Source organism: Artemia franciscana, chromosome 7, assembly GCF_032884065.1.
Source record: "Artemia franciscana chromosome 7, ASM3288406v1, whole genome shotgun sequence".
Classification (NCBI taxonomy): domain Eukaryota; kingdom Metazoa; phylum Arthropoda; class Branchiopoda; order Anostraca; family Artemiidae; genus Artemia; species Artemia franciscana.
Genome location: NC_088869.1, coordinates 8,272,999 through 8,299,867, shown reverse-complemented (window position 1 = coordinate 8,299,867; position 26,869 = coordinate 8,272,999). Strand labels below are relative to the sequence as shown.

The 26,869-nt window shown below is 34.1% G+C and overlaps 1 protein-coding gene across 1 annotated transcript in view; it reads right to left on the bottom strand.

Moving 5' to 3' along the window:
- The window catches only part of LOC136028800 (papilin-like), a 387,506-nt gene that overhangs the window by 63,266 nt on the left and 297,371 nt on the right, over window positions 1-26,869 (bottom strand). The window contains exons 37-38 of the mRNA XM_065706703.1: window positions 18,933-19,127; window positions 9,693-9,965 (exon numbers count right to left, since the gene is read on the bottom strand). Coding sequence (XP_065562775.1) covers window positions 9,693-9,965; window positions 18,933-19,127 — 468 coding nt within the window. The remainder of the gene's footprint in view (window positions 1-9,692; window positions 9,966-18,932; window positions 19,128-26,869) is intronic.

Here is a 26,869-nt window from a genome sequence, read left to right as displayed (position 1 = left end):
AAATGACGACAACTAACTTCATGACGTCAGTCGACACAGAAACATGTGTCGACACAGAAACATATATATATATATATATAAAAACTAAAAAAACTAAAAAAACTAAAAAAAGGTAAAAAACTAAAAAAAATAAAAAATAAAAAAAAACTAAAAAAAAGGAAAAAACTGAAAAATAAGCTAAAATAAAGGTAAAAACCAATAAAAAACTAAAAAGAAAAAAAAGAAAAAACTAATAAATGACGACACTCAAAGAGAAAGCGACCAGGACAAAAGGAATGTTCGATTAGCAATCAACAAAGCACCGGGACACAGGGAGTATAAATGACGACCAGGACATAAGTAAAAAAAAAAAACTATCTATATATATAAAAATAAGTTGTCAAACTAAAAAAAGGCAAAAACTACAAAAAAAACTAAAAACTAATAAAAAAGCTAAAAAACTAAAAAAACTAAAAAAAAAGGCAAAAACTACAAAAAAAACTAAAAACTAATAAAAAAAATAAAAAAGCTAAAAAACTAAAAAAACTAAAAAAACTAAAAAAAGGTAAAAAACTAAAAAAACTAAAAACTAAAAAAAAACTAAAAAAAAGGAAAAAAACTGAAAAATAAGCTAAAATAAAGGTAAAAACCAATAAAAAACTAAAAAAAAAACTGAAAAAACTAAAAAAAGGCAAAAACTACAAAAAAACTAAAAACTAATAAAAAAAACTAAAAAAAAGGAAAAAACTGAAAAATAAGCTAACATAAAGGTAAAAACCAATAAAAACTAAAAAGAAAAAAAGGAAAAAACTAAAAAAAATTTTCATCTAAAAAACTAAAAAAAACTAAAAAAGGTAAAAACTAAAAGAACTAAAAAAGAAAAAAATAAATGACGACACTCAAAGAGAAAGCGACCAGGACAAAAGGAATGTTCGATTAGCAATCAACAAAGCACCGGGACATAGGGAGTATAAATGACGACCAGGACATAAGTAAAAAAAAAATTAACAAAACTAAAAAGAAGGTAAAAACTACAAAAAAACTAAAAAGAAAAAAAACCTAAAAACTAATAAAAAAACTAAAAAATCTAAAAATCTAAATAAACTAAAAAAGAAAAAAAAAGGAAAAAAATAAAGGAGAAAAACAAAACTAAAAAACGAATGTATATACAGACCGGTACACCGGGATACAAATGACGACCGGGACACAGGGAATATAAATGACGACCGGGACACAGGGACACAACTACAACGGGGACACCGGGGGAAACAGGGGGATATAAATGACGACCGGGACAAAAAAACTAAAAAGAAAAAAAAACTAAAAACTAATAAAAAAACTAAAAAATCTAAAAATCTAAATAAGCTAAAAAAGAAAAAAAAAGGAAAAAAATAAAGGAGAAAAACAAAACTAAAAAACGAATGTATATACAGACCGGGACACCGGGATACAAATGACGACCGGGACACAGGGAATATAAATGACGACCGGGACACAGGGACACAACTACAACGGGGACACCGGAGGAAACAGGGGGATGTAAATGACGACCGGGACACCGGGACAGGGAATGGTCGATTAGCAATCACCATCAACAAAGCTCAAGGGCAATCATTAGAATCATGAGGTATAGATCTGAATACAGATTGTTTTCCCATGGACCATTATATGTTGCATGTTCAAGAGTCGGTAAACCTGACAATCTATTTATATGCAAAGACATAGGGACAGCAAAGAATGTTGTATATTCGCAAGTTTTACGTAATTAAAACCATATATATATATATATCTATCTATATTCACAGGTGGGACATAGGGACACAACTACAATGGCGCGTAACTATTATGGCGCGTAACGACTTACGCGCGCGGGGGGGCTTGGGGGGGGCGCGAAGCGCCCCCACCAACTAGGTGTTGGGGTGGCGCGAAGCGCCACCCCAACAGCTAGTATCTATATATATAAAAATAAGTTGTCTGTGGATGGATGGATGGATGTGTCAGGTGACGTCACCTGAAAAAACTGGATCAGGTGACGTCAAAACTGAAAAAACTAAAAAAAGGCAAAAACTACAAAAAAAACTAAAAACTAATAAAAAAAAATAAAAAAGCTAAAAAACTAAAAAAACTATAAAGGTAAAAACCAATAAAAAACTAAAAAAAAAAACTGAAAAAACTAAAAAAAGGCAAAAACTACAAAAAAACTAAAAACTAATAAAAAAAGTAAAAAAGCTAAAAAACTAAAAAAACTAAAAAAAAACTAAAAAAAGGTAAAAAACTAAAAAAAATAAAAAATAAAAAAAAACTAAAAAAAAGGAAAAAACTGAAAAATAAGCTAAAATAAAGGTAAAAACCAATAAAAAACTAAAAAAAAAAGGAAAAAACTAATAAATGACGACACTCAAAGAGAAAGCGACCAGGACAAAAGGAATGTTCGATTAGCAATCAACAAAGCACAGGGACACAGGGAGTATAAATGACGACCAGGACATAAGTAAAAAAAAAAACTATCTATATATATAAAAATAAGTTGTCAAACTAAAAAAAGGCAAAAACTACAAAAAAAACTAAAAACTAATAAAAAAGCTAAAAAACTAAAAAAACTAAAAAAAAGGCAAAAACTACAAAAAAAACTAAAAACTAATAAAAAAAAATAAAAAAGCTAAAAAACTAAAAAAACTAAAAAAACTAAAAAAAGGTAAAAAACTAAAAAAACTAAAAACTAAAAAAAACTAAAAAAAAGGAAAAAACTGAAAAATAAGCTAAAATAAAGGTAAAAACCAATAAAAAACTAAAAAAAAAACTGAAAAAACTAAAAAAAGGCAAAAACTACAAAAAAACTAAAAACTAATAAAAAAAGTAAAAAAGCTAAAAAACTAAAAAAACTAAAAAAACTAAAAAAACTAAAAAAAGGTAAAAAACTAAAAAAAAATAAAAAATAAAAAAAAACTAAGAAAAAAGGAAAAAACTGAAAAATAAGCTAACATAAAGGTAAAAACCAATAAAAACTAAAAAGAAAAAAAGGAAAAAACTAAAAAAAATTTTCATCTAAAAAACTAAAAAAAACTAAAAAAGGTAAAAACTAAAAGAACTAAAAAAGAAAAAAATAAATGACGACACTCAAAGAGAAAGCGACCAGGACAAAAGGAATGTTCGATTAGCAATCAACAAAGCACCGGGACATAGGGAGCATAAATGACGACCAGGACATAAGTAAAAAAAAATTAACAAAACTAAAAAGAAGGTAAAAACTACAAAAAAACTAAAAAGAAAAAAAAACTAAAAACTAATAAAAAAACTAAAAAATCTAAAAATCTAAATAAACTAAAAAAGAAAAAAAAAGGAAAAAAATAAAGGAGAAAAACAAAACTAAAAAACGAATGTATATACAGACCGGTACACCGGGATACAAATGACGACCGGGACACAGGGAATATAAATGACGACCGGGACACAGGGACACAACTACAACGGGGACACCGGGGGAAACAGGGGGATATAAATGACGACCGGGACAAAAAAACTAAAAAGAAAAAAAAAACTAAAAACTAATAAAAAAACTAAAAAATCTAAAAATCTAAATAAGCTAAAAAAGAAAAAAAAAGGAAAAAAATAAAGGAGAAAAACAAAACTAAAAAACGAATGTATATACAGACCGGGACACCGGGATACAAATGACGACCGGGACACAGGGAATATAAATGACGACCGGGACACAGGGACACAACTACAACGGGGACACCGGAGGAAACAGGGGGATGTAAATGACGACCGGGACACCGGGACAGGGAATGGTCGATTAGCAATCACCATCAACAAAGCTCAAGGGCAATCATTAGAATCATGAGGTATAGATCTGAATACAGATTGTTTTCCCATGGACCATTATATGTTGCATGTTCAAGAGTCGGTAAACCTGACAATCTATTTATATGCAAAGACAATGGGACAGCAAAGAATGTTGTATATTCGCAAGTTTTACGTAGTTAAAACCATATATATATATATCTATCTATATTCACAGGTGGGACATAGGGACACAACTACAATGGCGCGTAACTATTATGGCGCGTAACGACTTACGCGCGCGGGGGGGCTTGGGGGGGGGCGCGAAGCGCCCCCACCAACTAGGTGTTGGGGTGGCGCGAAGCGCCACCCCAACAGCTAGTATATATATATATATATATATATATATATATATATATATATATATATATATATATATATATATATATATATATATATATATATATATATATATATATATATATATATATATATTGCATATAAATAGATTGTCAGGTTTACTGACTCTTGAACATGCAACATATAATTGTCCATGGGAAAACAATCCGTATTCAGATCTATACCTCATTATTCTAATGATGTGTCCCTGTGTCCCGGTCGTCATTTATATTCCCTGTGTCCCGGTCGTCATTTGTGTCCCGGTGTCCCGGTTTGTAATTTCTATTCGAACAATCCCTGTGTCCCGGTCGTCATTTACATGTCCCGCCTGTGCCCCCGGCGTCCCCGTTGTAGTTGTGTCCCTGTGTCCCGGTCGTCATTTATATTCCCTGTGTCCCGGTCGTGATTTGTGTCCGGGTGTCCCAGTCTGTAATTTCTCTTTGAGGTTCCCGGTCGTCATTTATATTCCCTGTGTCCCAGTCGTCATTTGTGTCCCGGTGTCCCGGTATGTAATTTCATCAGTTGAAAAACATGACGTCAGTCGACAAACAAGCTCATGACACATACAGCTCAATCTTTATAATGACGTCAGTCGACACACAAACATGACGTCACTCGACACACACACACACAGACAACTTATTTTTATATATATAGATATATATACAGTGTTTAACATAAGTAAGAAAAAAGAGTATTTGAAGTTATCAAAATTAAATAATGTCAGAAAATAGTGTTAAAAAAGTCAACCAATAAGATTGTTCCCCAGAATAAATTTTTATTAATAAACTTTAAATCGTTAGCTGAGGGAAACTGAACTTTTTTTGGAAATAACGGGGGTATCCTTTGCTAAAGGAAATTGTTTTGTTTTTAATTAACGGTGGTATCTTTATTAATTTATAAGTCAGGTCTTTGAGCTCCAAAAGTCTTGAGTCAAAAGTGTTTGTCAAGTCAAGACTCGACAAAAAACTCAGTGATACAAAAAAATAAAGATAAAAAATATTAAAAATCTTCATAGTAAGAAAGAAAAAAGGAAATAAAAAACAGTCAAAGACATTTTTTAATACAGAAGAATCAAAAAAACAAGCTTATTGTTCCCCAGGATAAATTTTTAGTAATAAAATTTAAACCGTTAGCTGAAGGAAATTTAACTTTTCTGGAAATAATAGTGGCACCTTTATTAAAAGTCAAGCCTTTGAACTATAAAAGTCTTTATTCAAAAAATATTTTATTTTATCAAGTCAAGACGTGATAAAAAAAATTCAATGATGCAAAAAACTAAAGATAAAAAAAAATAGTCATAGAAAGAAAGGAAAAGAGGAAAAAGAAAAAAAAGGAAATAAAATGAATAATAAAATAAATAGACATTATTTAATGCAGAAAAATCCTAAAAATTAAGCTTATCGTTCCTTAGAATAAATTTTATTAATATAGTTTAATCGTTAGCTGAAGGAAATTGCACTTTTTTTGGAAATAACTATGGTATCTTTATTAAAAGTTAAGTCTTTGACTTAAAAGTCTTTAGTGAAAAAGTCTTTATTTTTGTCCAGTCAGGACTTGATAAAAAAAATTAAATGATGCAAAAAACTAATCATGAAAATATAAAAAAAAGATATTCATAGTATGAAAGGAAAAGGGGAAAAAGCAAAAAAAGGAAATAAGATGAATAATAAAATACTTAAAGACATTATTCAATGCAGAAAATCCAAAAAATTAAGCTTTTTGTTCCCTAGGATAAATTTTGTGAATAAAGTTTAAATCGTTAGCAGAAGAAAATTGTATTTTTTGAAATAACGGTGGTATCTTTATTAAAATTCAAGTCTTTGGCTTAAAAAAGTCTTAGTCAAAAAGTCTATTTTTGTCCAGTCAAGACTTGAAAAGAAAAATTAAATGATGCAAAAAGCTAATGATAAAATATAAAAAAAAAGATATTCATAGTAAGAAAGGAAAAAGGGAAAAAGAAAAAAAAAGCAATTAAGATGAATAATAAAATAAATAGACATTATTTAATCCAGAAAATCCAAAAAATTAAGCTTATTGTTCCCTAGGATAAGTTTTAATAACAAGTTTAAATCGTTAGCTGAAGGAAATTGCAATTTTTTTGAAATAACGGTGGTATCTTTATCAAAAGTCAAGTATCTGACTTAAAAAAGTCTTTAGTCAAAAAGTCTTTATTTTTGCCAAGTCAAGACTTGATTAAAAAAAAATTACTGATGGAAAAAAAAGATAGAAAATATTAAAGACATTCATGGTAAGAAAGGAATAAAGGAAAAAGAGGAAAGGGAAATAAAATTGCTGAAGACGTTAAGACTTTTTCATCGGACTCAGTTTATACGATGCTCATTCATTCGTTTGAGCTTTATCTACATTTCTAATTGTCTACATTATATTCAGTGTGCATTCTACGTATGAAAACAAGAAAGGAAATAATAAATGAAAAGAACAAAATCAGATAGGTGAAAACTATTTTGCGAAATCACGACGCAATATCTCTTTTTAATAGATCACCCCATTCAACTACCTTTATTCAGTAGATATCTTTATTCAGCGTGCATTCTGAAGCAATTAAAGTAGCTGGAATGTTTGCGTATGATAGCAATATCTAAATTTATATCAATTATTGCTGCACTGATTCTGACTAAAGATGTCAGAAATGGAGATGTGAAATGGAGGCGATGGATAAAATTGCTGAGGATCTGGAAGATGCGGCTAGACGGCATAATAGTAAAATATTATACTGGCATGTTAATAAATTGAAAGGGAGTAGCCGATCCGGACTAGTCCCAGTTAAAGATAGAAATGGAGCCACAATTAGTGATAAGGGAAAAGTTGAAGAAAGATGGGTGGAACATTTTGAGAATGTGCTAAACCGAGATACAGTTGCAGGAAAAGATATAGATGAAAATGAAAAAGTTTGTGATACCTTGGATGTGAAGGAAGATTTGTTTAGTGAGGAAGAATTAGCGACAGTACTAGAAGGATTAAAAAATAATAAGGCCCCAGGTGCTGATAGTATGATTAATGAGTTCCTTAAATATGGTGGCTCTGAGGTTAGGAATAAGCTACTGAAGATTATGAACATGATTTTTGAAAAAGGGGAAGTACCCAATGATTTTAGGAAAACCTTAATTAAACCACTGTATAAGAAAGGTGACAAGAGTGAATGTCGGAATTATCGAGGCATTAGTCTGGTCTCTGTAGGTAGCAAATTACTGAGTAATATGATACTTTTTAGACTGAGACATGCTGTAGACAAAGTTTTAAGGGAAGAACAATGCGGTTTTAGAAAAGGTAGAGGATGTGTCGACCATGTTTTCACTCTTAGGTTAATAATTGAGAAGTCCCTTCGTTGTCAAACACCTTTGGTCCTTAGTTTTATCGATTATGAGCAAGCTTTCGATTCTGTTGATAGAACAGCGTTAACAAAGGTCTTATCGTTATATGGTATACCAGAAAAATACATTAAAGTGATTTGCGCTATGTACGAGAATAATACTGCTGCGGTTAAGGTAGGAAATGAGGTTAGCAACTGGTTTTGTATTAAATCAGGAGTTAAGCAGGGTTGTGTTCTATCCCCCTTTATATGGATCATTTTGATGGACTTCGTCTTAAGGAGCACAGGAAAGGCAATTGGAGACCATGGAATCAAATGGGGAGGAAGAACGCTCCTGGACTTAGATTATGCTGATGATTTAAGCATATTAGATGAAAGTGTGAGCAAAATGAATGAATTTTTAGAGGTTTTACGAGTTCAGGGTGCTAAAATAGGCTTGAAAATTAATGTTAAGAAGACTAAGTCACTAAGGTTAGGAATAAGTGAAGATGAACAGGTGACCTTAGGTAACGAAAAGATTGATCAGGTTGGGAGCTTCAGTTACCTTGGTAGTATTATTAGTAAAGATGGTGGGAGCAGTGAAGATGTTAAAAGTAGAATAGCTAAAGCTCAGGGTGTTTTTTCACAGTTAAAAAAAGTTTGGAAGAATAGAAAGATAAGCCTACACACCAAGATTAGAATATTGGAAGCTACAGTGATGACAGTGGTCAAATATGGCTCTGAAGCATGGACACTCCGAAAAGCAGATGAAAATTTGCTAGATGTTTTCCAGAGAAATTGCCTACGGATTGTTCTGGGTACCCGGCTGACTGACCGTATTTCAAACAGTAGGTTGTACGAAAAGTGTGGTTCAATCCTGCTTTCTGGGGCTATAATGAAAGAAAGGTTGAGATGGCTAGGCCACGTTCTACGGATGAAGGATGACAGATTACCGAAGATTGTCCTTTTTGGCCAACCGTCTGGGGCTACACGGAAAGCAGGTCGTCCTTGTCTGGGTTGGGAGGATGTCATAAATAAGGATTTAAAGGAAATGGGAACTTCCTGGGAGGGTGTAAAGAGGGAGGCTTTAAATAGATTAGGTTGGAGGAGGAGCGTGCGTAGCTGTGTTGGCCTCAGGCGGCTTGGTGCTGCAGTGAGTTATTAGTAGTAGTAGTAGTAGTAGATTCTGACTAAAGTTATTAATTACCATAGCAATAATTTATGCAGTGTCGTTGTATTGGTACATTATTAATTATGTTTATAGCCTAAAAATGTCCTTCAAGGTTTTAAAATGTAGATAACGTCATTTAAAATGATATTTTACAGAGCTCTCCAGATTTAAAAGAGTTAGCCCATTTTTATACAGTTAGGAATAGAGGGAATTTCGAACACTGGAACCTTACCTTAGATCCTGAGGCTATACGAACTGCTAGTCTATATATAATTCTGAATATGTATAAAATCCATCTTTGGCAAGGTGTATAATATCCGCATTTGTGCCAAAAGAATCAAAAAGATGTTAGTGTGAGTAACTGCGAGCCTGAGCATAAGGGGGTCATTCTTAAGATGATCCCAGGGTGCTTCTTTAAAAAGAAGTGTTATAAAATAGTTTTGGACTGCTAAAAAACTATTAACTTTCTCTGCAAAAAAAAATGCATAAAGATTTGTACCACTCTGTGTTAACCATGACGTCCCATGACGTCATGACGTCCCGTTTTTTTTTTTACCTCAATCAGTTACGGAAAATGAGGACATTTTAAAAAAAAATTTGCATGACTTGACTTTGTGTTACTAAGTCACTACGCAAAATCTCTTTTTAATAGATCACCCCCTTCAACTACCTTTACTTTGCTATCTTTATTTTACAGGTAATTCTTTTATTGACTAAATGACGTTTTTCTAAGAAATTTTGCAGACTGCCTTTCTTTTTACTAAGTCATTGCAAAAATGTTTTTCTTAACATACCGCAGCAACCACACAACTTCTCAGTAGATGTCGTTCTCTTGCTTGGTAATTTTGAGGAAATAGATTATGCCCAAAAGTCAGTAATAGCTTAAAGACTAAATATGAACATTTAAGTTCAACTTAAGATGAGGCTCCGCTAATACGGTACTTGTAATGTAAAACGCAATCAAGATAGTCTTTTTGCTTTTTGTATTATTTCATATGTACCATCTGGCCCCTTGAGAAGTGCAAAGCAAATACAAATATTTCTTACCTAATCTGCAGGAGGCCCTTACAGCCGTCTCACCCCCTTCTCCTCTGTAAAGTTCAGGAGCACAACGCATTCCATCTTCACACTGATGATCTCTGCATGGGTTGTGGCATCTGCAGTCTTCACAACCAGTTTCAGCAACATAATAGCGTTCGACGCCATATGGGCATCGCAATGTTTCACAAGTTTGGCGTTCCTTTTCACACCTTCCTTCCTTTGATTTTATTTCATCAGTGTCAATGATGTTTTCAGATTCTGGTTTTTCAGTCGTGAGACCTGTTATAAAATAATCATTAGTTCGATCTGCCTGTATGCCACCAGTCAGATGAGAGTCGACAAAATGGATGCCTTACAAAGTCAATACGTATTTATTTTGATGGAAGGAAAACCTTTATAAACTAAAACCGAACCCCAAATTTCAGAAATTGAGCCAGTCGATTGATTAATTAATTGTTAATCTAATAATTGACTAATCGAATCGACTAATTGGATTAACTAATCGAGAATTGGCAAAACCAGCTCTCTGGCTTATTTACATATAATTCATTGGCTTATTTCACAGGTATTTGATTTAGATGTATTAATAAAAAATATTCAAACTGCTAGAACCTTTAAATTTTGAACAAACTTTAAAAGTTTGAAGAAAAATGGAAAATTAATGCTTTTATAAGTACCTTCGATTCTAGGTCGAACACAAAACTACCAAGTAGGTTCTCGTGGTTATTACATAATGTTTCTTCAATTTTATTTCAAGAACCTCAAGCGCTTTAGTAGCAAAACAAAGAAAACGAAGAGCTAACACGAAATTAGTAAAATAAATCCAACATTAATAAAAATAATTCTGGAATTTTTTCTACACAACGTAAAAATTATGTGTTAAAGAGTTTTAGACTCTTTCCAGGGAGTTCTTGTAAACTAAAAATTCTTGAAAACTGAATTAGAGTCAACCCTCCAAATGAGTGTCTGTAATAACAACCACAGAGATAGAGAGAGGGAGAGAGAGAACAAAAGAGAACTACTCCAAGAATATCCAAAAGACTCCAAAAAAAAATCAGGGTGCACAAACGGTTTTTTTTTGGACATCATGCCTTTTCACTTTTGGAAAACTTTTTGATTAGATCTGCGTTCACTTACGGGGAAATGAATATCAATTTTTCCTAAGCGGGGAAACTTCCCCTTTTTCTAATAGCTTATTATCCATTTAGCTTTTTTGAATACATCTCTAGATAATCTAATCAGTTGCAGGAGCTTCGAAAACCTACTTTCAAGCTCGCTTTACCAGGATACCTAATAGCTATCCTATTATATTCTTGCATGAATGGCTAACATTAAAGCAAGCTCATAAAGGCGTTGAAGCTGCAGCGTGTCTCTTTCATTTCCTTTGAGTCAAACAGCTGAAGCGAAACCATGAGAAAGAGAGAGGGGGGAGGGGAGATGTATATAGAGAGGGGGGAGGTATAGAGAGAGAAATAGAGAAAGAGAGGCAGATATAGAGACAAAGAGAGACGAAGAGATGAAGAGAGAGAGAGGGGGAGAGAGATAGACAGAGAGAGAGAGAGAGAGAGAGAGAGAGAGAGAGAGAGAGAGAGAGAGAGAGAGAGAGAGAGAGAGAGAGAGAGAGAGAGAGAGAGAGAGAGAGAGAGAGAGAGAGAGAGAGAGAGAGAGAGAGACGGATAGACAGAAAAATGAAAGAACCAACAATGTTTCAAACACTGCATGGAAATCAGGATTAAACATACAGCTTTAGAGGGATTTCAGGTCTTTTCTCAGGTCTTTTGGTGAGACCTGCTTTTACATGCGGAGGAATGAATTCTAATTTCACCGCTCCACTTTTTGAACATATCTCCAGATGAGCTAATCAATTGCAAGAGTTGCAAAACTTAACTTAAAGCTCTTTTTACCAGTATAGCTAATAATCATCCTATTATATACTTGCATGAATGGCTAGCATTAAAGCAAGTTCCTAAAGGTGTTGAAATCACAACGTGTTTCTTTCGTTTCCTTTGAGTCAAACAGCTAAAGCGGAATCAAGAGAGGAGAGAGAGAGAGAGAGAGGGGGGGGGAGAACCGACTGAAGAGAATTTTACCAAGAATATTTTAAAGACTGCAAGAAAATCAGGGTTCAAAAATAATTTTTAGGGGGATATCAGGCTTTATCACAGAAAACTTTTTCCAAATTCTCCACTCCATGAAGATATCTGCAGAAGAGCTAATCAATTACAAGAGTTGCGAAACTTAACTTCAAGCTCTTTTTTACCAGGACAGTTAATAGTCATCCTATTATATTCGTGCATGAATAGCTAGCGTACAAGTGGATTTTCAAAAGGCATTGAAGACACAGCATTTCTCTTTCAGTCCCTTTGAGTCAATCAGCCGAAGCATAATCAATCATCTAGAAAGTTGTAGGCGTTCAATTTTCTCAAGAGAAAGACAGCAGAAACCTCTAATTTTCAAGCTTTTTTTTATTCCTAATAGACTTTTACACTGAATTGTGGCTGGATTTTTCGATTGAAAGTAAGTAGCAACAACTCAAAACGAACAGGAATTTGTTCTGTATTTGAGGGGGATGCCCCATTCTCAACCAATTACTCTTTACGATAAAACTTGACTTTGTGTCCCAGTTCTTTAAGAATGACTGATGAAGCACAAGGGCTGCTGAATAGGAATACGAAACTTAGGGCATTTTTCAAAATTTACGGAGGAATGAATATCTAAGAGGTGATTCCTTTGCCCCCTTTATCCACCCCTAATTGACTCCAATAGGGTGGACATCGAATATAGTAACAAATATTTTTCATAGAGGCAACAGAAAAGAGATGAACAAGAGGATACCCAGGTAGCATATGGGACACCTTACATATAGACCATAGAAGGTAGACACATTGCATGTAGACCATAAATGAAAGAAGAATAATAGAATACCCAAAATCCCAAGGGAAATAAAATTGAATAAAATTACATAACCTTGGTTATACATTTAACATCTTATTCTTTGAAGCGAATTATGAAGTCATCAAGATTACGAAAAACACGATTTCCTAGGTGATTTCTGTTACATATTCTGATATTTTAATACTTAGTCCCCTCTCTCCTTCTGTTCACCCTCATCACTAATAACAAATATTTCATCAACAGTTTACTCAAAAACACACAAACACACCCACATATATATATATATATATATATATATATATATATATATATATATATATATATATATATATATATATATATATATATATATATATATATATATATATATATATATATATATATATATATATATATATATATATATATATATATATATATATATATATATATATATATATATATATATATATATATATATATATATATATATATATATATATATATATATAACAATAAAGATCTCATTCAACCGTTTACATAGACAAAAAACATTAACTCTTTGAAGGTAATTAAATAAAAAAAAAGTCTTTTTAACTGAAAGTAAGGAGCGACATTAAAACTTAAAACGAACAGAAATTACTCCGTGTATGAAAGGGGCTGTTCCTCCCTCAACGTCCCGCTCTTTGCGCTAAAGTCTTACTCTTTCTCTCAATTCTACTTTATTAAGCAGTACATAACTTTAACGTAAAGAGCGAGGCTTTGAGGGAGGAACAGCCCCTTTCATACGCGGAGTAATTTCTGTTCGGTTTAAGTTTTAATGTCGCTCCTTTCTTTCAGTTAAAAAACTTGTTTTTTTATTTAATTTCTGAACGTTTTGAATTAATGCATGTTTTTATTTTGGCTCTCCGCAAATGAATAATTAAAACGAAATTGACTTACGTAACGAACTTCTCTATTCGTATATTTTAATTGCGTATATGAGGGGGGTTGGCCCCTCGTTAATACCTCACTCTTTACACTAAAGCTTTAATCTTGTCCCAATTCTTTAAGATTGACCCCTGAATCACAAAGGCTGTAGAATAAATAGTTGAAATTACTAAAAATACTTTAGCGTAAAGAGCGAGCTATTTAGGAAGAGATGGACCCCTATATGCGTAATAATCTCTGTTCGTTTTATGTTTTAATGCTGGTCCTTACTTTCAGTTGAAAAAAAAAAACTTTTTCATATTTATTTTTTCGTATTTTGTACAAATTCACTTTATTCTATTCTTAGCAGACATTTCGTATAGCATGCTGATGTAGAGCTAAATGTCCCACAAGTAGCGCTGGCAATTTGTCAAATGCGACTGATTTCAGTCATAATTCTTAGAACATAATTCTTTTTTTTTTGAGCTGGTTAAATGACATATTTAGAAAAGCGAAAATAGAGAGAAGTCAGCATAGTATCAAACAGTTCGTGGTAACGAACTGTAGTAAGTCAAACAGTTCGTGGTAACGAACTGTAGTAAGGAGCGACCCGGCTCAATAGTAAACGAAACTCTAAAAAACAGAATTTTGATACTAATAGATACATCAAAAGAATTGGATTTTTATGCTGATTTTAAATATATAAGTTTCATCAAATTTCATCAAAGTCTCACTTATAAAAAGTTACGAGCCTGAGAAAATTTGCTTTGTTTTGGAAAATAGGGAGAAACACTCCCCAAAAGTCATAGAATCTTAACGAAAATCATTCCATCACATTCAGCGAATCAGAGAATCCCACTGTAGAATTTTCAAGGTCCTGTCTACAAAAATGTGTAATTTCGTATTTTTTGCCAGAAGACCGATCACGGGTTAGTGTTTATTTGCTTGTTTGTTTTTTTCCCAGGAATGATCGTATCGACCCAGTGGTCCAAGAATGTTGCGAGAGGGCTCATTCTAACGGAAATTAAAAGTTCTACTGCCCTTTTTAAATGACCAAAAAATTGGAGGGCACCTAGACCCCCTCCCACACTCATTTTTTCCCAAATTCAACAGGTCAAAATTCTGAGATAGCCATTTTGTTCAGCATAGTCAAAAAACCTAATAACTATGTCCTTGGGGACGACTTACTCCCTCAGAGTCCCCGGGGGAGAGGCTACAGGCTACAAACTTTGACCAGTGTTTACATATAGTAATGGTTATTGGTAAGTGTACAGACATTTTCAGAGGAATTTTTTTCTTGGATAGGGTGGGGGTTGAGGGGAAGGGATTACGTGGGAGGATCTTTTCATGGAGGAATTTGCCATGGGATGAGAGAATTTCCATGAAGGGGGCGCTGGATTTTCTAATATTATTTAAAACAAAAAACAATGAAAAGATAAATATGTAAAAATATTTTTCAACTGAAAGTAAGGAGCAGCATTAAAACAAAACGAACAGAAATTATTATGCATATGAGGGGTTCATCTCCTCCTAAATACCTGCTCTTTACACTAAAGTATTTTTAATTATTTCAACTATTTCTTCAACGGCCTTTGTGATTCAGGGGATATTCTTAAAGAATTGGGACAAAATTTAAGCTTTAGCGTAAAGAGCAAGGTAGTAAAGAGGGGGCAAACCCCCCATATACATAATAAAAATATACAAAATAGAAGTTCGTTACGAAAGTTAATTGGGAAGTTACGTATATTTTTTATTAATAAAAACGTTCGTAAAAAATTTAAAGTTCTAGTTGCCTTTTTAAACCAAAAGATTGAAGGGCAACTAAGCCTCCTCCCCCACTACTTTTTTCTCAAAATCGTCCGATCAAAAATAAGAAAAACCTATTTGACCAAAAAATAATATATGCAAATTTCGTTCTAAGTATTCATGTGCGGAGAGCCAAAATCAAAACATACATTAATTCAAAAACGTTAAAAAATTAAATAAAAAAACAAGTTTTTTTAACTGAATTAAGGAGCGACATTAAAACTTAAAACGAACAGAAATTACTCCGTATATGAAAGGGGCTGTTCCCTCCTCAAAGCCCAACGGGGCGTTGGGCTTTGAGGCTTAACGGGCTTAAATTCATTAAGATCCGATCACCCATTCGTAAGTTATAAATACCTCATTTTTTATAATTTTTCCTCTCCCTTTAGCCCCCCAGATGGTCGAATCTGGGAAAACGACTTTATCAAGTCAAATTGTGCACCTCACTGACACGCCTCCCAATTTTCATCGTCCTAGCACGTCCAGAAGCACAAAACTCGCCGAAGCACTGAACCCCTCCCCCCAACTCCCCCAAAGAGAGCGAATCCAGTACGGTTACGTCAATCACATATCTACGACATTTGCTTATTATATCCACCAGGCTTCATCCCGATTCCTCCACTCTAAGCGTTTTCCAAGATTTGCGATTTCCCCTCCAACTCCCCCCAATGTCAACAGATCTGGTCGAGATTTGAAATACGAGCTCTGAGACATGAATTCCTTCTAAATATCAAATTTCATTAAGATCCGGTCACCCGTTCTTAAGTTAAAAATACCTCATTTTTCTAATTTTTCCAAATTAACACCCCTCCCAGCTCCTTCAAAGAGAACCGATCCACTCCAATTATGTCAATCATGTATCTAGAACTTGTGCTTATTCTTCCCATCAAGTTTCATCCCGATCTCTCCACTCTAAGCGTTTTCCAAGATTTCGGTTTCCCTCCTCCAACCCCCTATGTCCCCGTATCCAATTCGAGCCAAAAATGGAGCATCTGAGACATAAGATCCTTCTGTATATCAAGTTTCATTAAGATCCGATCACCTATTCGTAAGATAAAAAATACCCCAATTTTCACGTTTTCCAAGAATTCCGGTTTCCCCTCCAACTCCCCCCAATGTCACAGGATCTGGTCGGAATTTAAAATCAGAGCTTTAAAGCACAAGATCCTTCTAAATATCAAATTTCATTACGAGCGGATAACTCGTTCGTAAGTTACAAATACCTCATTTTCCGAATTACCCCCCCCCCTCCCCAACTCCACCAATGACAGCGGATCCGGTCGGGTTATGTCAATCACGTATCTTAGACTTGTTTTTATTCTTCCCATCCAGGTTCATCCTGACCTCTCCGCTTTAAGCATTTTCTAAGATTTCCGTTCCCCCCTCCTCAATGACGCTGGATCCAGTTGAGATCTAAAATAAAAGATCTAAGTTATGAGGTCCTTCTAAATATGAAGTTTCATGAAGATCCGATCACTCCTTCGTAAGTAAAAAATACGTCATTTTTTCTAATTTTTCAGAATTGCCCCCCACCCCCCAATTCCCCCAAATAGAGCGGATCCGTTCCAATTATGTCAATCACGTATCTAAGACTTCTGCTTATTTTTCCCACCACGTTTCATCCTGATCCCTCCACTCTAAGCGTTTTCCATGATTTTAGGTCCCCCCCCAAAAAAAAATCCCCCAATGTCACCAGATCCGGTCGAGATTTAAAACAAGAGCTTTGAGACACGATATCCTTCAAAAAATAAAAAAATTTCATTGAGATCCGATCACCCGTTCGTAAGTTAAAAATACCTCATTTTTTTCTAATTTTTCAGAATTAACCCCCCCTCCAGATACCCCAAAGAGAGCGGATCCGTTCCGGTTATGTCAATCACGTATCTAGGACTTGTGCTTATTTTTCCCACCAAGTTTCATCCCGATCCCTCCACTCTAAGTGTTTTCCAAGATTTTGGGTTTCCCCCTCCCAACTCCCCCCAATGTCACCAGATCCTGTCGGAATTTAAAATAAGAGCTCTGACACAATATCCTTCCAAACATCAAATTTCATTAAGATCTGATCAACCGTTCGTAAGTTAAAAATACTTCATTTTTTCTATTTTTCCGAATTAACAGGCCCCCACTCCCTTCAGATGGTAAAATCGGGAAAGAGACTATTTCTAATTTAATCTGGTCCGGGCCCTGATATGCCTGCCAAATTTCATCGTCCTAGCTTACCTGGAAGTGTCTAAAGTGGCAGAACCGGGACCGCCAGACAGACCGACAGAATTTGCGATTGCTATATGTCACTTGGTTAATACCAAGTGCCATAGAAACTTGATTTTTATTTATTTCTGAATGTTTTTGATTTAATGCATGTTTTGATTTTGGCTCTCCGCACATAAATAATTAAAACGAAATTTGCATATTAATTTTTTTGGCTAAATGGCTTTCTCACAGTTTTAATCGGAAGATTTTGAGAAAAAAGGATCGGGGGAGGAGGCCTAGTTGCCCTCCAGTTTTTTGAGTTTATAATTACTTGATTTTAGTGGTGATTTTACTGTAAGATTTCCCAATGCTAGAAGATTGAACTAGACAAAATGTTGATTCAAAATTAAGCAAAACCGTCTATTGATCAAACCGATCTTGTGAGGTTATTTGTTTGATTTTAGTTTTATTTTACTGTTAGATTTCCCAATGCTAGATAATTTGACTAGACAAGATGTTGATTCAAAATTAAGCAAAAATGTATATTGATCACACAGATCTTGCGAGTTTACAGTTGCTTGATTTTAGTTGTGATTTTACTGTTAGATTTCCCAATGCAAGAATATTTGAATAGACATGATGTTGATTCAAAACTACGCAAAAACGTATATTGATCACACTGATCTTGTGAGTTTAAAATTGCTTGATTTTAGTTGTGATTTTACGGTTAGTGATATTTTAATCCAACTCGATACTTCCAAAGTTAAACATGAAAATACAAAACGTGTGAGGAAATAATTCTTGCTGCGATAATCACGACTATTTTTCCACCAATTTTCGATGCAAAAGTTCTGGCAGCATATTTTCCTGCAGAATTTCTGCCCATGACTCTGGTTCTGCAAAGATGATCGAAACCACTATAACAACCACAATGATCACAAGGAACAAAATAACGACCATAAGGATTGACCTTAGAGATAAAAGTGAAAGTTTCCTTCTTGATAAGTTTTTTTTAATTTTGGCGTATAAAAAATGTATATGCTATTTAAAAACAAAAGCGTAGAGATGCTGAGGAAGGAAAAAACATAAATGTAAACATTTCCATTAAAAAACATAAACAGTATATTCTCAGTTAAATTTCGAAAATAAGAAGAGTTTATTAAAATTGAATCAGCATTAGAATACAGAAAGTACATTATTTACACGTTTGATTTTGGCTAAAAGCCTTTTTCATGACCGAGACTTATTTCCTTTTTTAGCTATGCTATATAAACAAAAAAAATTCCTTTCCAAACAATGGTCTAGAAATGCCGGAAAAGAATTTATTTCCCATTAGAAAAAGCAAACAATATATTCCCAGCCGAAGTCAGTCTGGCAGGATACTATATTGATTCAAGAAATAAGCAAATGATGTGCCACGGCCACACAGGTCTTGCAGCTGTGTTTGTGTGAAAAATGAGAACTCACTTTCAAGAAGCTGACGATCATGCTCTATTGCAGGCTTACAAAACTCGATACAAGATGCAAAACTACGGAAATTGTTTAAATTTCCTGTGCAACCACTGTACACAAATGGGACACAAGTTGCGCTGTTTCTCTCATACGCCCAACGACGATACTCCTCGGAGCATGGACCTCGACTTACCGGTAGATGACAAATAGCTAGTGTATATAATATATATATATATATATATATATATATATATATATATATATATATATATATATATATATATATATATATATATATATATATATATATATATATATATATATATATATATATATATATATATATATATATATATATATATATATATATATATATATATATATATATATACGTATAGTACGCAATTTAATGTGTTTTCATACTATGTCTTTTCAAAGACAGACGTCATCAAACCACATGGCTGTTTCAATAGCTTGGCTGTATTTACCACAGGGATATTAAATCGCGTAAAGTCTTTTCATACTGTTGTCTGTTCAAAGATATTTGATTATTGAAACTAGTCCGATTTCTAACAACCATATGTACTAGGCTTCAAACTTAAGGTTTTCTTTTTTAAGGTTTTTGAATTGTTGTAATCCCATGTCAAAACATCGCATCACCATTCGTATTTTCGATTTTTGGGCCTTCTTACTGACACTATATGACTGGTTGCGTTCAAACTTGTAAGCTTAATCACGTAGCAAGCGGATTTTATCGAACAAAATACAAACTAATTTTAAAATTTTCACGCATTTTCCAGTTTGAATTAAAAAATGAAAATTATTGCTCAGGCACCGTAAATATTTGTGCAGTTTATGAAAAGAAATTATGTAATGATATTTTTCATATAACGATTTCTACTAAGCTGCAAACCTTGGGTTTTCTTTGTTAGCAATGCCAGAGCAATTACCAGTTTTTGCTCTTTTCGCAAGTTAATATCTTTTCATACTGTTGTATATTCAAAGATATTTGATCATTACAGCCATCATTTCAAGTCCAATTTCCAACAACGACCTCTACTTCAAACTTCTGGTTTTCTTTTTTCAAGGTTTTGGAATTGTTGTATTCCCTTGTTAAAATTAAATAAAAAAAAACAGTTTTTAACTGAAGGTAAGGAGTGACATTAAAACTTAAAACAAACAGATATTATTCCGTATATGAAAGGGGCTGTCCGCTACTCAGCGCCCCGCTCTTTATGCTAAAGTTTGACTCCTTCTCACAACTCTATTTTATCCCAATAAAAATTACTTCAACCAATTAAAAACTTTAGCGTAAAGAGCGGGGAGTTGAGGAGGGGACAGCCTCTTTCACACAAGGAATAATTTCTGTTTGTTTTAAGGTTTAATATCGCTTCTTACTTTCATTTAAAAACACTTGTTTTTATGGCACCTGGTATTAACCAAGTGACATACAGCAATCGCAAATTCTGTCGGTATGTCTGTCGGTCCCGGTTTTGCTACTTTAGGCACTTCCAGGTAAGCTAGGTCGATGAAATTTGACACGCGTATCAGGGACCGGACCAGATTAAATTATAAATAGTCATTTTCTCAATTTGACCATCTGGGGGGGGGGATCCCGTTAATTCGGAAAAATAGAAAAATTGAAGTATTTTTTACTTACGAACGGTTGATCAGGTCTTAATGAAATTTGATGTGTGAAGGATATCATGTCTCAGAGCTGTTATTTTAAATCCTGACAGGATCTGGTGACAATGGAGGGGTGGGGGGTGGGAGGGGAAAACCTAAAATCTTGGAAAACACTTAGAGTGGAGGGATCGGGATGAAACTTGGTGGGAAAAATAAGCACAAGTCCTAGATACATGATTGACATAACCGGAACGGATCCGCTCCCTTTGGGGTAGTTGGGGGGGGGGGTCAATTCAGAAAAATTGAGGTATTTTTAACTTACGAACGGGTGATCGGATCTCAATGAGATTTGATATTTAGAAGGATATCGTGTCTCAGAGCTCTTATTTTAAATCCCGACCGGATCTGGTGACATTGGGGGGAGTTTGGGCGGGGGAACCTAAAATCACGGAAAACGCTTAGATTGGAGGGATCGAGATGAAACTTGGTGGGAAAAATAAGCAGAAGTATTAGATACGTGATCTATAGAATTCGAACGGATCCGCTCTATTGGGGGGAGGGGGGGTTAATTCTGAAAAATTAGAAAAAATGACGTATTTTTAACTTACGAAGGAGTGATCGGATCTTCATGAAACTTCATATTTAGAAGGACCTCGTAACTCAGATTTCTTATTTTAAATCTCAACCGGATCCAGCGTCATTGGGGGGGGCAGTTGGGAGGGGGATCGGAAATCTTAGAAAATACTTAAAGCGGAGAGATCAGGATGAAACTGGAAGGGAAGAATAAAAATCTGTCTAAGATACGTGACTGACATAACCGAACCGGATCTGCTCTCTTTGGTGGAGTTGGGGGGGGGGGGTAATTTTAAAAATTGAGGTATTTGGAACTTACGAAAGGGCGACCAGATCTTAATGAAATTTGATATTTAGAAGCATCTTGTGCTTTAAAGCTCTAATTTTAAATTCTGACCAGATCCTGTGACATTAGGGGGAGTTGGAGGGGGAAACCGGAATTCTTAGAAAACGTGAAAATTGGTTTTGATTTTTGTTTCAGTTGTTTAAGAATGACTCCTGAGTCACAAAAGCTATTTAATTAGAATAATAATCTTTTTTAAATGTTCAAAAAGAAACTTTAGCGTAAGAGCGAGCTACTGAAGAGAGGCAACCCCTCTCATATACGTAATATTTTCTGTTCGTTTTAAGTTTTAATGTTGCTAATTACTTTCAGTTGAAAAAACTTGTTTTTTATTTAATTACTGATCGGTTTTCAAATAATGTCAGGAGATCCAGCTCCCCTCCATGGAAAATTCCCTTCCCCCACGAGAAATGTTTCCACGGAAAGATTCTCCCACGAAACTTAAATCGGCGATATTTGCATAACTAATTTTGTAAGGCATAGTAACAAAACGGCCAAAGAGGTCAAAATTATTTTTATGAAAATGAGAGTCACAAGTTGAGCAATTCTCAAATGACTGAAATGAAATGGATGAAAAAAAAGATATTTAAAAGATATACGTAATAATTTATGTTCGTTTTAAAGTTTTAAGTTTACTCCTTACTTTCAGTTGGAAAAAACTTGTCTTTTTTTTTATGACAACCCCAAGCCGAAGACATACAATATCTTTGGTTTATCATCATATAAAAATCATAATTATGAAGCTGCTTCAGGTAAACTTAAATTAAAATTTAAAATTAATATTAGATTGACCAGAAAATAATACAAACAAGTTATTGCTTATATTGGCCATAATTTAAAAAAATCAAACTTTAGCGTAAAGAGCGAGGAATTGACGAGGTGGCGAACTTCGTCATATACGTAATATGAGGGGGTTCATCCCCTCATCAATACCTCGCTCTTTACGCTAACGGTCAAATTTCGTTCCAATTCTTTAAGAATGACCCTGAATCACAAAGGCCGTTTATTAGAATTTTTTTGAAAATTCAATAACCTTTTTTGAAATTACTGAAAATACCTTAGCGTAAAAAAGGTATTGACGAGGGAACGAACTCCCTCACATACGTAATAATTTTTGTTTGTTTTAAGTTTTAATGTTACTCCTTACTTTCAGTATAAAAACTTAATTTATGTATTTAATTTCTGTTTGTTTTTGGAATAAGGCTGGGATATCCAGCACCCCCTTCATAGAAACTGTTTTACTCCATGAAAAGGTCCTCCCACGTAACCCAATCCCCCGAGCCCCCCTTCCCCCAAAGAAAAAATCTCCCCTGAATCCGTCTGTATACTTACCAATAACCAACACTATATGTAAACAATTGGCAAAGTTCATAACTTGCAGCCCTTCCTCCGGGGGCGATTAAGTCATCCTCAAAGACATAATTATTAGATATTTCGACTAAACGGGGGCCTAGTTGCCCTCCAAACTTTTGGTCACTTAAAAACGGCATTAGACCTTGTAATTTCCATTTGAATGAGCCCTCTCGCGAAATTCTAGGACCAATGGCTCGATACGATCACCCCTGGAGAAAAAACAAAATAAAATAAATAAGCACGCATCTGTTATCCTTCTTCTCGCAAAAAAATACAAAATTTCACATTTGTGCAGATAGGAGCTTGAAACCTCTACAGTTGGGTTCTCTGATACGCTAAGTCTGATGGTGTGATTTTCATTACGATTCTATGACTTTCAAGGGGTGTTTGCCTTTTTTTTGAAAATAAGGCAAATTTTCAAATGCTCCTAACTTTCGATGGGTAGGATTGAACTTAATCAAACTTATATATGTAAAATCAGCCTTAAAATACAATTCCTTTAATGTATGTATTTATATCAAAATTCCCATTTTTTAGAGTTTCAGTTACTATTGAGCCGGGTCGCTCCTTATTTACAGTTCGTTACCACGAACTGTTTGATATATACAAATATGTTTGAGATTACCAGTTTTTTTGTTCTTTAGGCAATTTAATGTCTTTTCATACTGTATTCTATTCAAAAATAATTGATTATTACAGTAAGTCCGACTTCTAACAACGATTTCTACTAAGCTTCAAACTTTTGGTTTTCTTTTTTAAGGTTTAGGAATTGTTGCAATCCCTTGTCAAATTATATACACATATTTTTGCCATTACCAGTTTTTTGCTCTTTAATCAATTTAATATACTTCTCCATACATAAAAATCTTCAATCTATATATATAAAAATAAGTTGTCTGTGTGTCTGTGTGTCGAGTGACGTCATGTTTGTGTGTCGACTGACGTCATATTTGTCGACTGACGAAATTACAGACCGGGACATCGGGACACAAATGACGACCGGGAAACCGAGACATAGGGAATATAAATGACGACCGGGACACTCAAAGAGAAAGCGACCGGGACACAAGGAATGTTCGATTAGCAATCACCATCAACAAAGCACCGGGACACAAATGACGACCGGGACACAGGGAATATAAATGACGACCAGGACACTCAAAGAGAAATTACAGACCGGGACACCGGAACACAAATGACGACCGGGACACCGGGACACAGAGAATATAAATGACGACCGCGACACTCAAAGAGAAATTACAGACTGGGACACCGGGACACAAATGACGACCGGGACACAGGGAAACAACAACAACGGGGACGCCGGGGGGCACAGGGGGATATATAAATGACGACGGGGACACAGGGAATGTTCGATTAGCAATCACCATCAACAAAGCTCAAGGGGCAATCATTAGAATAATGAGGTATAGATCTGAATACAGATTGTTTTTCCCATGGACAATTATATGTTGCATGTTCAAGAGTCGGTAAACCTGACAATCTATTTATATGCACAGACAATGGGACAGCCAAGAATGTTGTATATTCGCAAATTTTATGTAGTTAAAAATATATATATATATATATACCTATCTATATTCACAGGTGGGACACAGGGACACAACTACAATGGCGCGTAACGACTTACGCGCGCGGGGGGGTAGAGCGGGGGGGTAACAACTTACGCGCGCTAGGTGTTGGGGTGGCGCGAAGCGCCGCCCCAACAGCTAGTTTCTCCATATAAGTGTGACAACGTCATTGCAACACCAATATATATATAAATGACGTCACTCAAATAAAGTTTTTTTTTCCAGAACTAAGGCTCTTAGCAAATTTTCTCAAACTTCTAACATCTCTAAATCGTTTTTTTAGGCCAGAATAAACCAGGATGTTAATTTTCCTTTAAAAATATGGAGCTGTTTTCGAGAAAACATACATATATACATAAATAAATAATTATACAATTATTGCCCGTTTATAAAGATATACTTATATACTATACAACAAATGATGAAGATTTCAATTTCAGTACTTTGACGTCACAAGCTCTAATAATTTGTATCTATTTCCTGATCTAAACCTCCAACAAGAGTTTCGGTCACTAACCATGTCTTTTCAAACAGTTCGTGGTAACAAACTGTAAGTAGGGAGCAATTCGGCCCAACAATAACGCGAAATTCTAAAAAACTGAATTTTCATAACAATACATACATCAAAAGAATTGACTTTTTGTGTTTATTCCAAATGTAATCCTTAAGTTTAATGACCCCCATCAAAAGCTAAGAGCCTGAGAAACTTCGCCTGATTTCCGAAAAAGGCTAAAGCTTTTTTTGGAAGGAGAAAGATCACGAATGTGTGTTTATTTGTTTGTTTTTTGTTCGTCTCTGGTAAGAAAAAATTTTCAGAAAAAATTGGGAGAAGGCTTATTTGAACGTAAATTTAAATTTCTAGTGCCCTTTTTAAGTAACCAAAAACACTGGAGGGCAGTGTTTTTTTTCAAAATTTTGACCGACCAAAACTTTGAGGTTAATATTATCAGGAATATATTTAAAAGGTCCAATAAATATGTCTTTGGTATGATATGCCCCCCCCCCAAGCCCCGGAGGAAGGACCACAAGTAACAAAATCTGCCCACTGTTTCCATATAGCATTTTTATTGGAAAGTATACAGATATTTTTCCAGGGGGGATGGGGATGGGGTTTCTACGGTGAAAATTTCTCATTGGGAATGGATTTTCCCGAGGGTGAACCTTCCAGGGGAGTTTTACAGGGAGAATTTGCCAGAATTAGCATACGAAGTTCATTCTATTTGTCTTGTTTTCTCGTTGGCGACCCTTTTTTGCATGTTGAGATGCTCTGGGGTATTTTCCATGGGAAGTTTTCGTGGTGGGGTAGTTTCCATGGAAGGGACCAATTACATCAATTTTGCTGTAGCACTTAGCACTGATTATTTCTTAAATTGAAAATTTATAGAAGTTATAAATATATAATTGTAAATATTCTAAATAATTAGAATATTGGATTGTCCAGTACATTTACGAAACCATATGCTCCATTTACTAACCCATTGAATTTCTTTCTCAATCAGTTTCGAGTTCAGTGAATTTAAAAATTACCACTTTTGTGGCTTTATTTTAAATAAAATAAAAGTGTGATAATTAGAAACCTTACTTTCTTACTCAGTTTTTTCACAGTGGTTCTATTGAACCACTGTCATTTGAGGTTTTAAGGTTTTTCGTCATTAGACGAAAAAATTTTCGTCATTGTTTCGTCATTGTTTTGAGGTTTTAAGCTGAGTGTTTTATATTTTCGTTTGACGTATCTGATCGACACATTTATCGATCAGAACTATTTATTTATGTATTTATATTTATTTAATTATTTTTATTTTCCTGCACAAGATGTCAGGAAAGGATCAGATGAAAGGAAGATGGAAAGAAACACTTAGATTTTGGAGACTCTCCATAGAAATAATTTGTTCTGTGATTAATTCCTTGAATTTGTTTTTGTTTCAAGAAGTATGTATGCATGTAGAATAATGTATGTATGAATAGTATGTATGTAGAAGTATGTATGTAGAATAAAAAGGGAGAGGGAAGCTTTTCCAACTGAGATTTTTTTTTTTCTGAACAGGGAGGACCTCTTATATTTTTTAAAAACTTATTACTGCATTTTTTTAATTCTCAAAATCTAGATCTTTTAGAGAAACTATGATGAGAAGGGTTAGAGTCTGTAGATTTTATTATTATTATTATTATATTATTTTATATTTATTTTATATTATTAGAAACAAATTTATTTCAACTATGACCTCGGGATTATTTCGTCTCGAAACGTTGTTGATTGAATCTTTTTTTATAGGAATTTGGAAATCTTTGCCAGTTATTTTTTTTTCTTTTTTGAAGTTAATTTCTTTTTCAGTTGAAAAAATGAAAAAGAAACTATTGCTTTTTTCGTTCGAATTTTTTTTTCGTTTCTATTTCTGTATGCCTTTTTCTTTTATTTGCATGTTCAGAATTTTGTTGCCATAAAATATGTCTAACTTCTAAGGGTA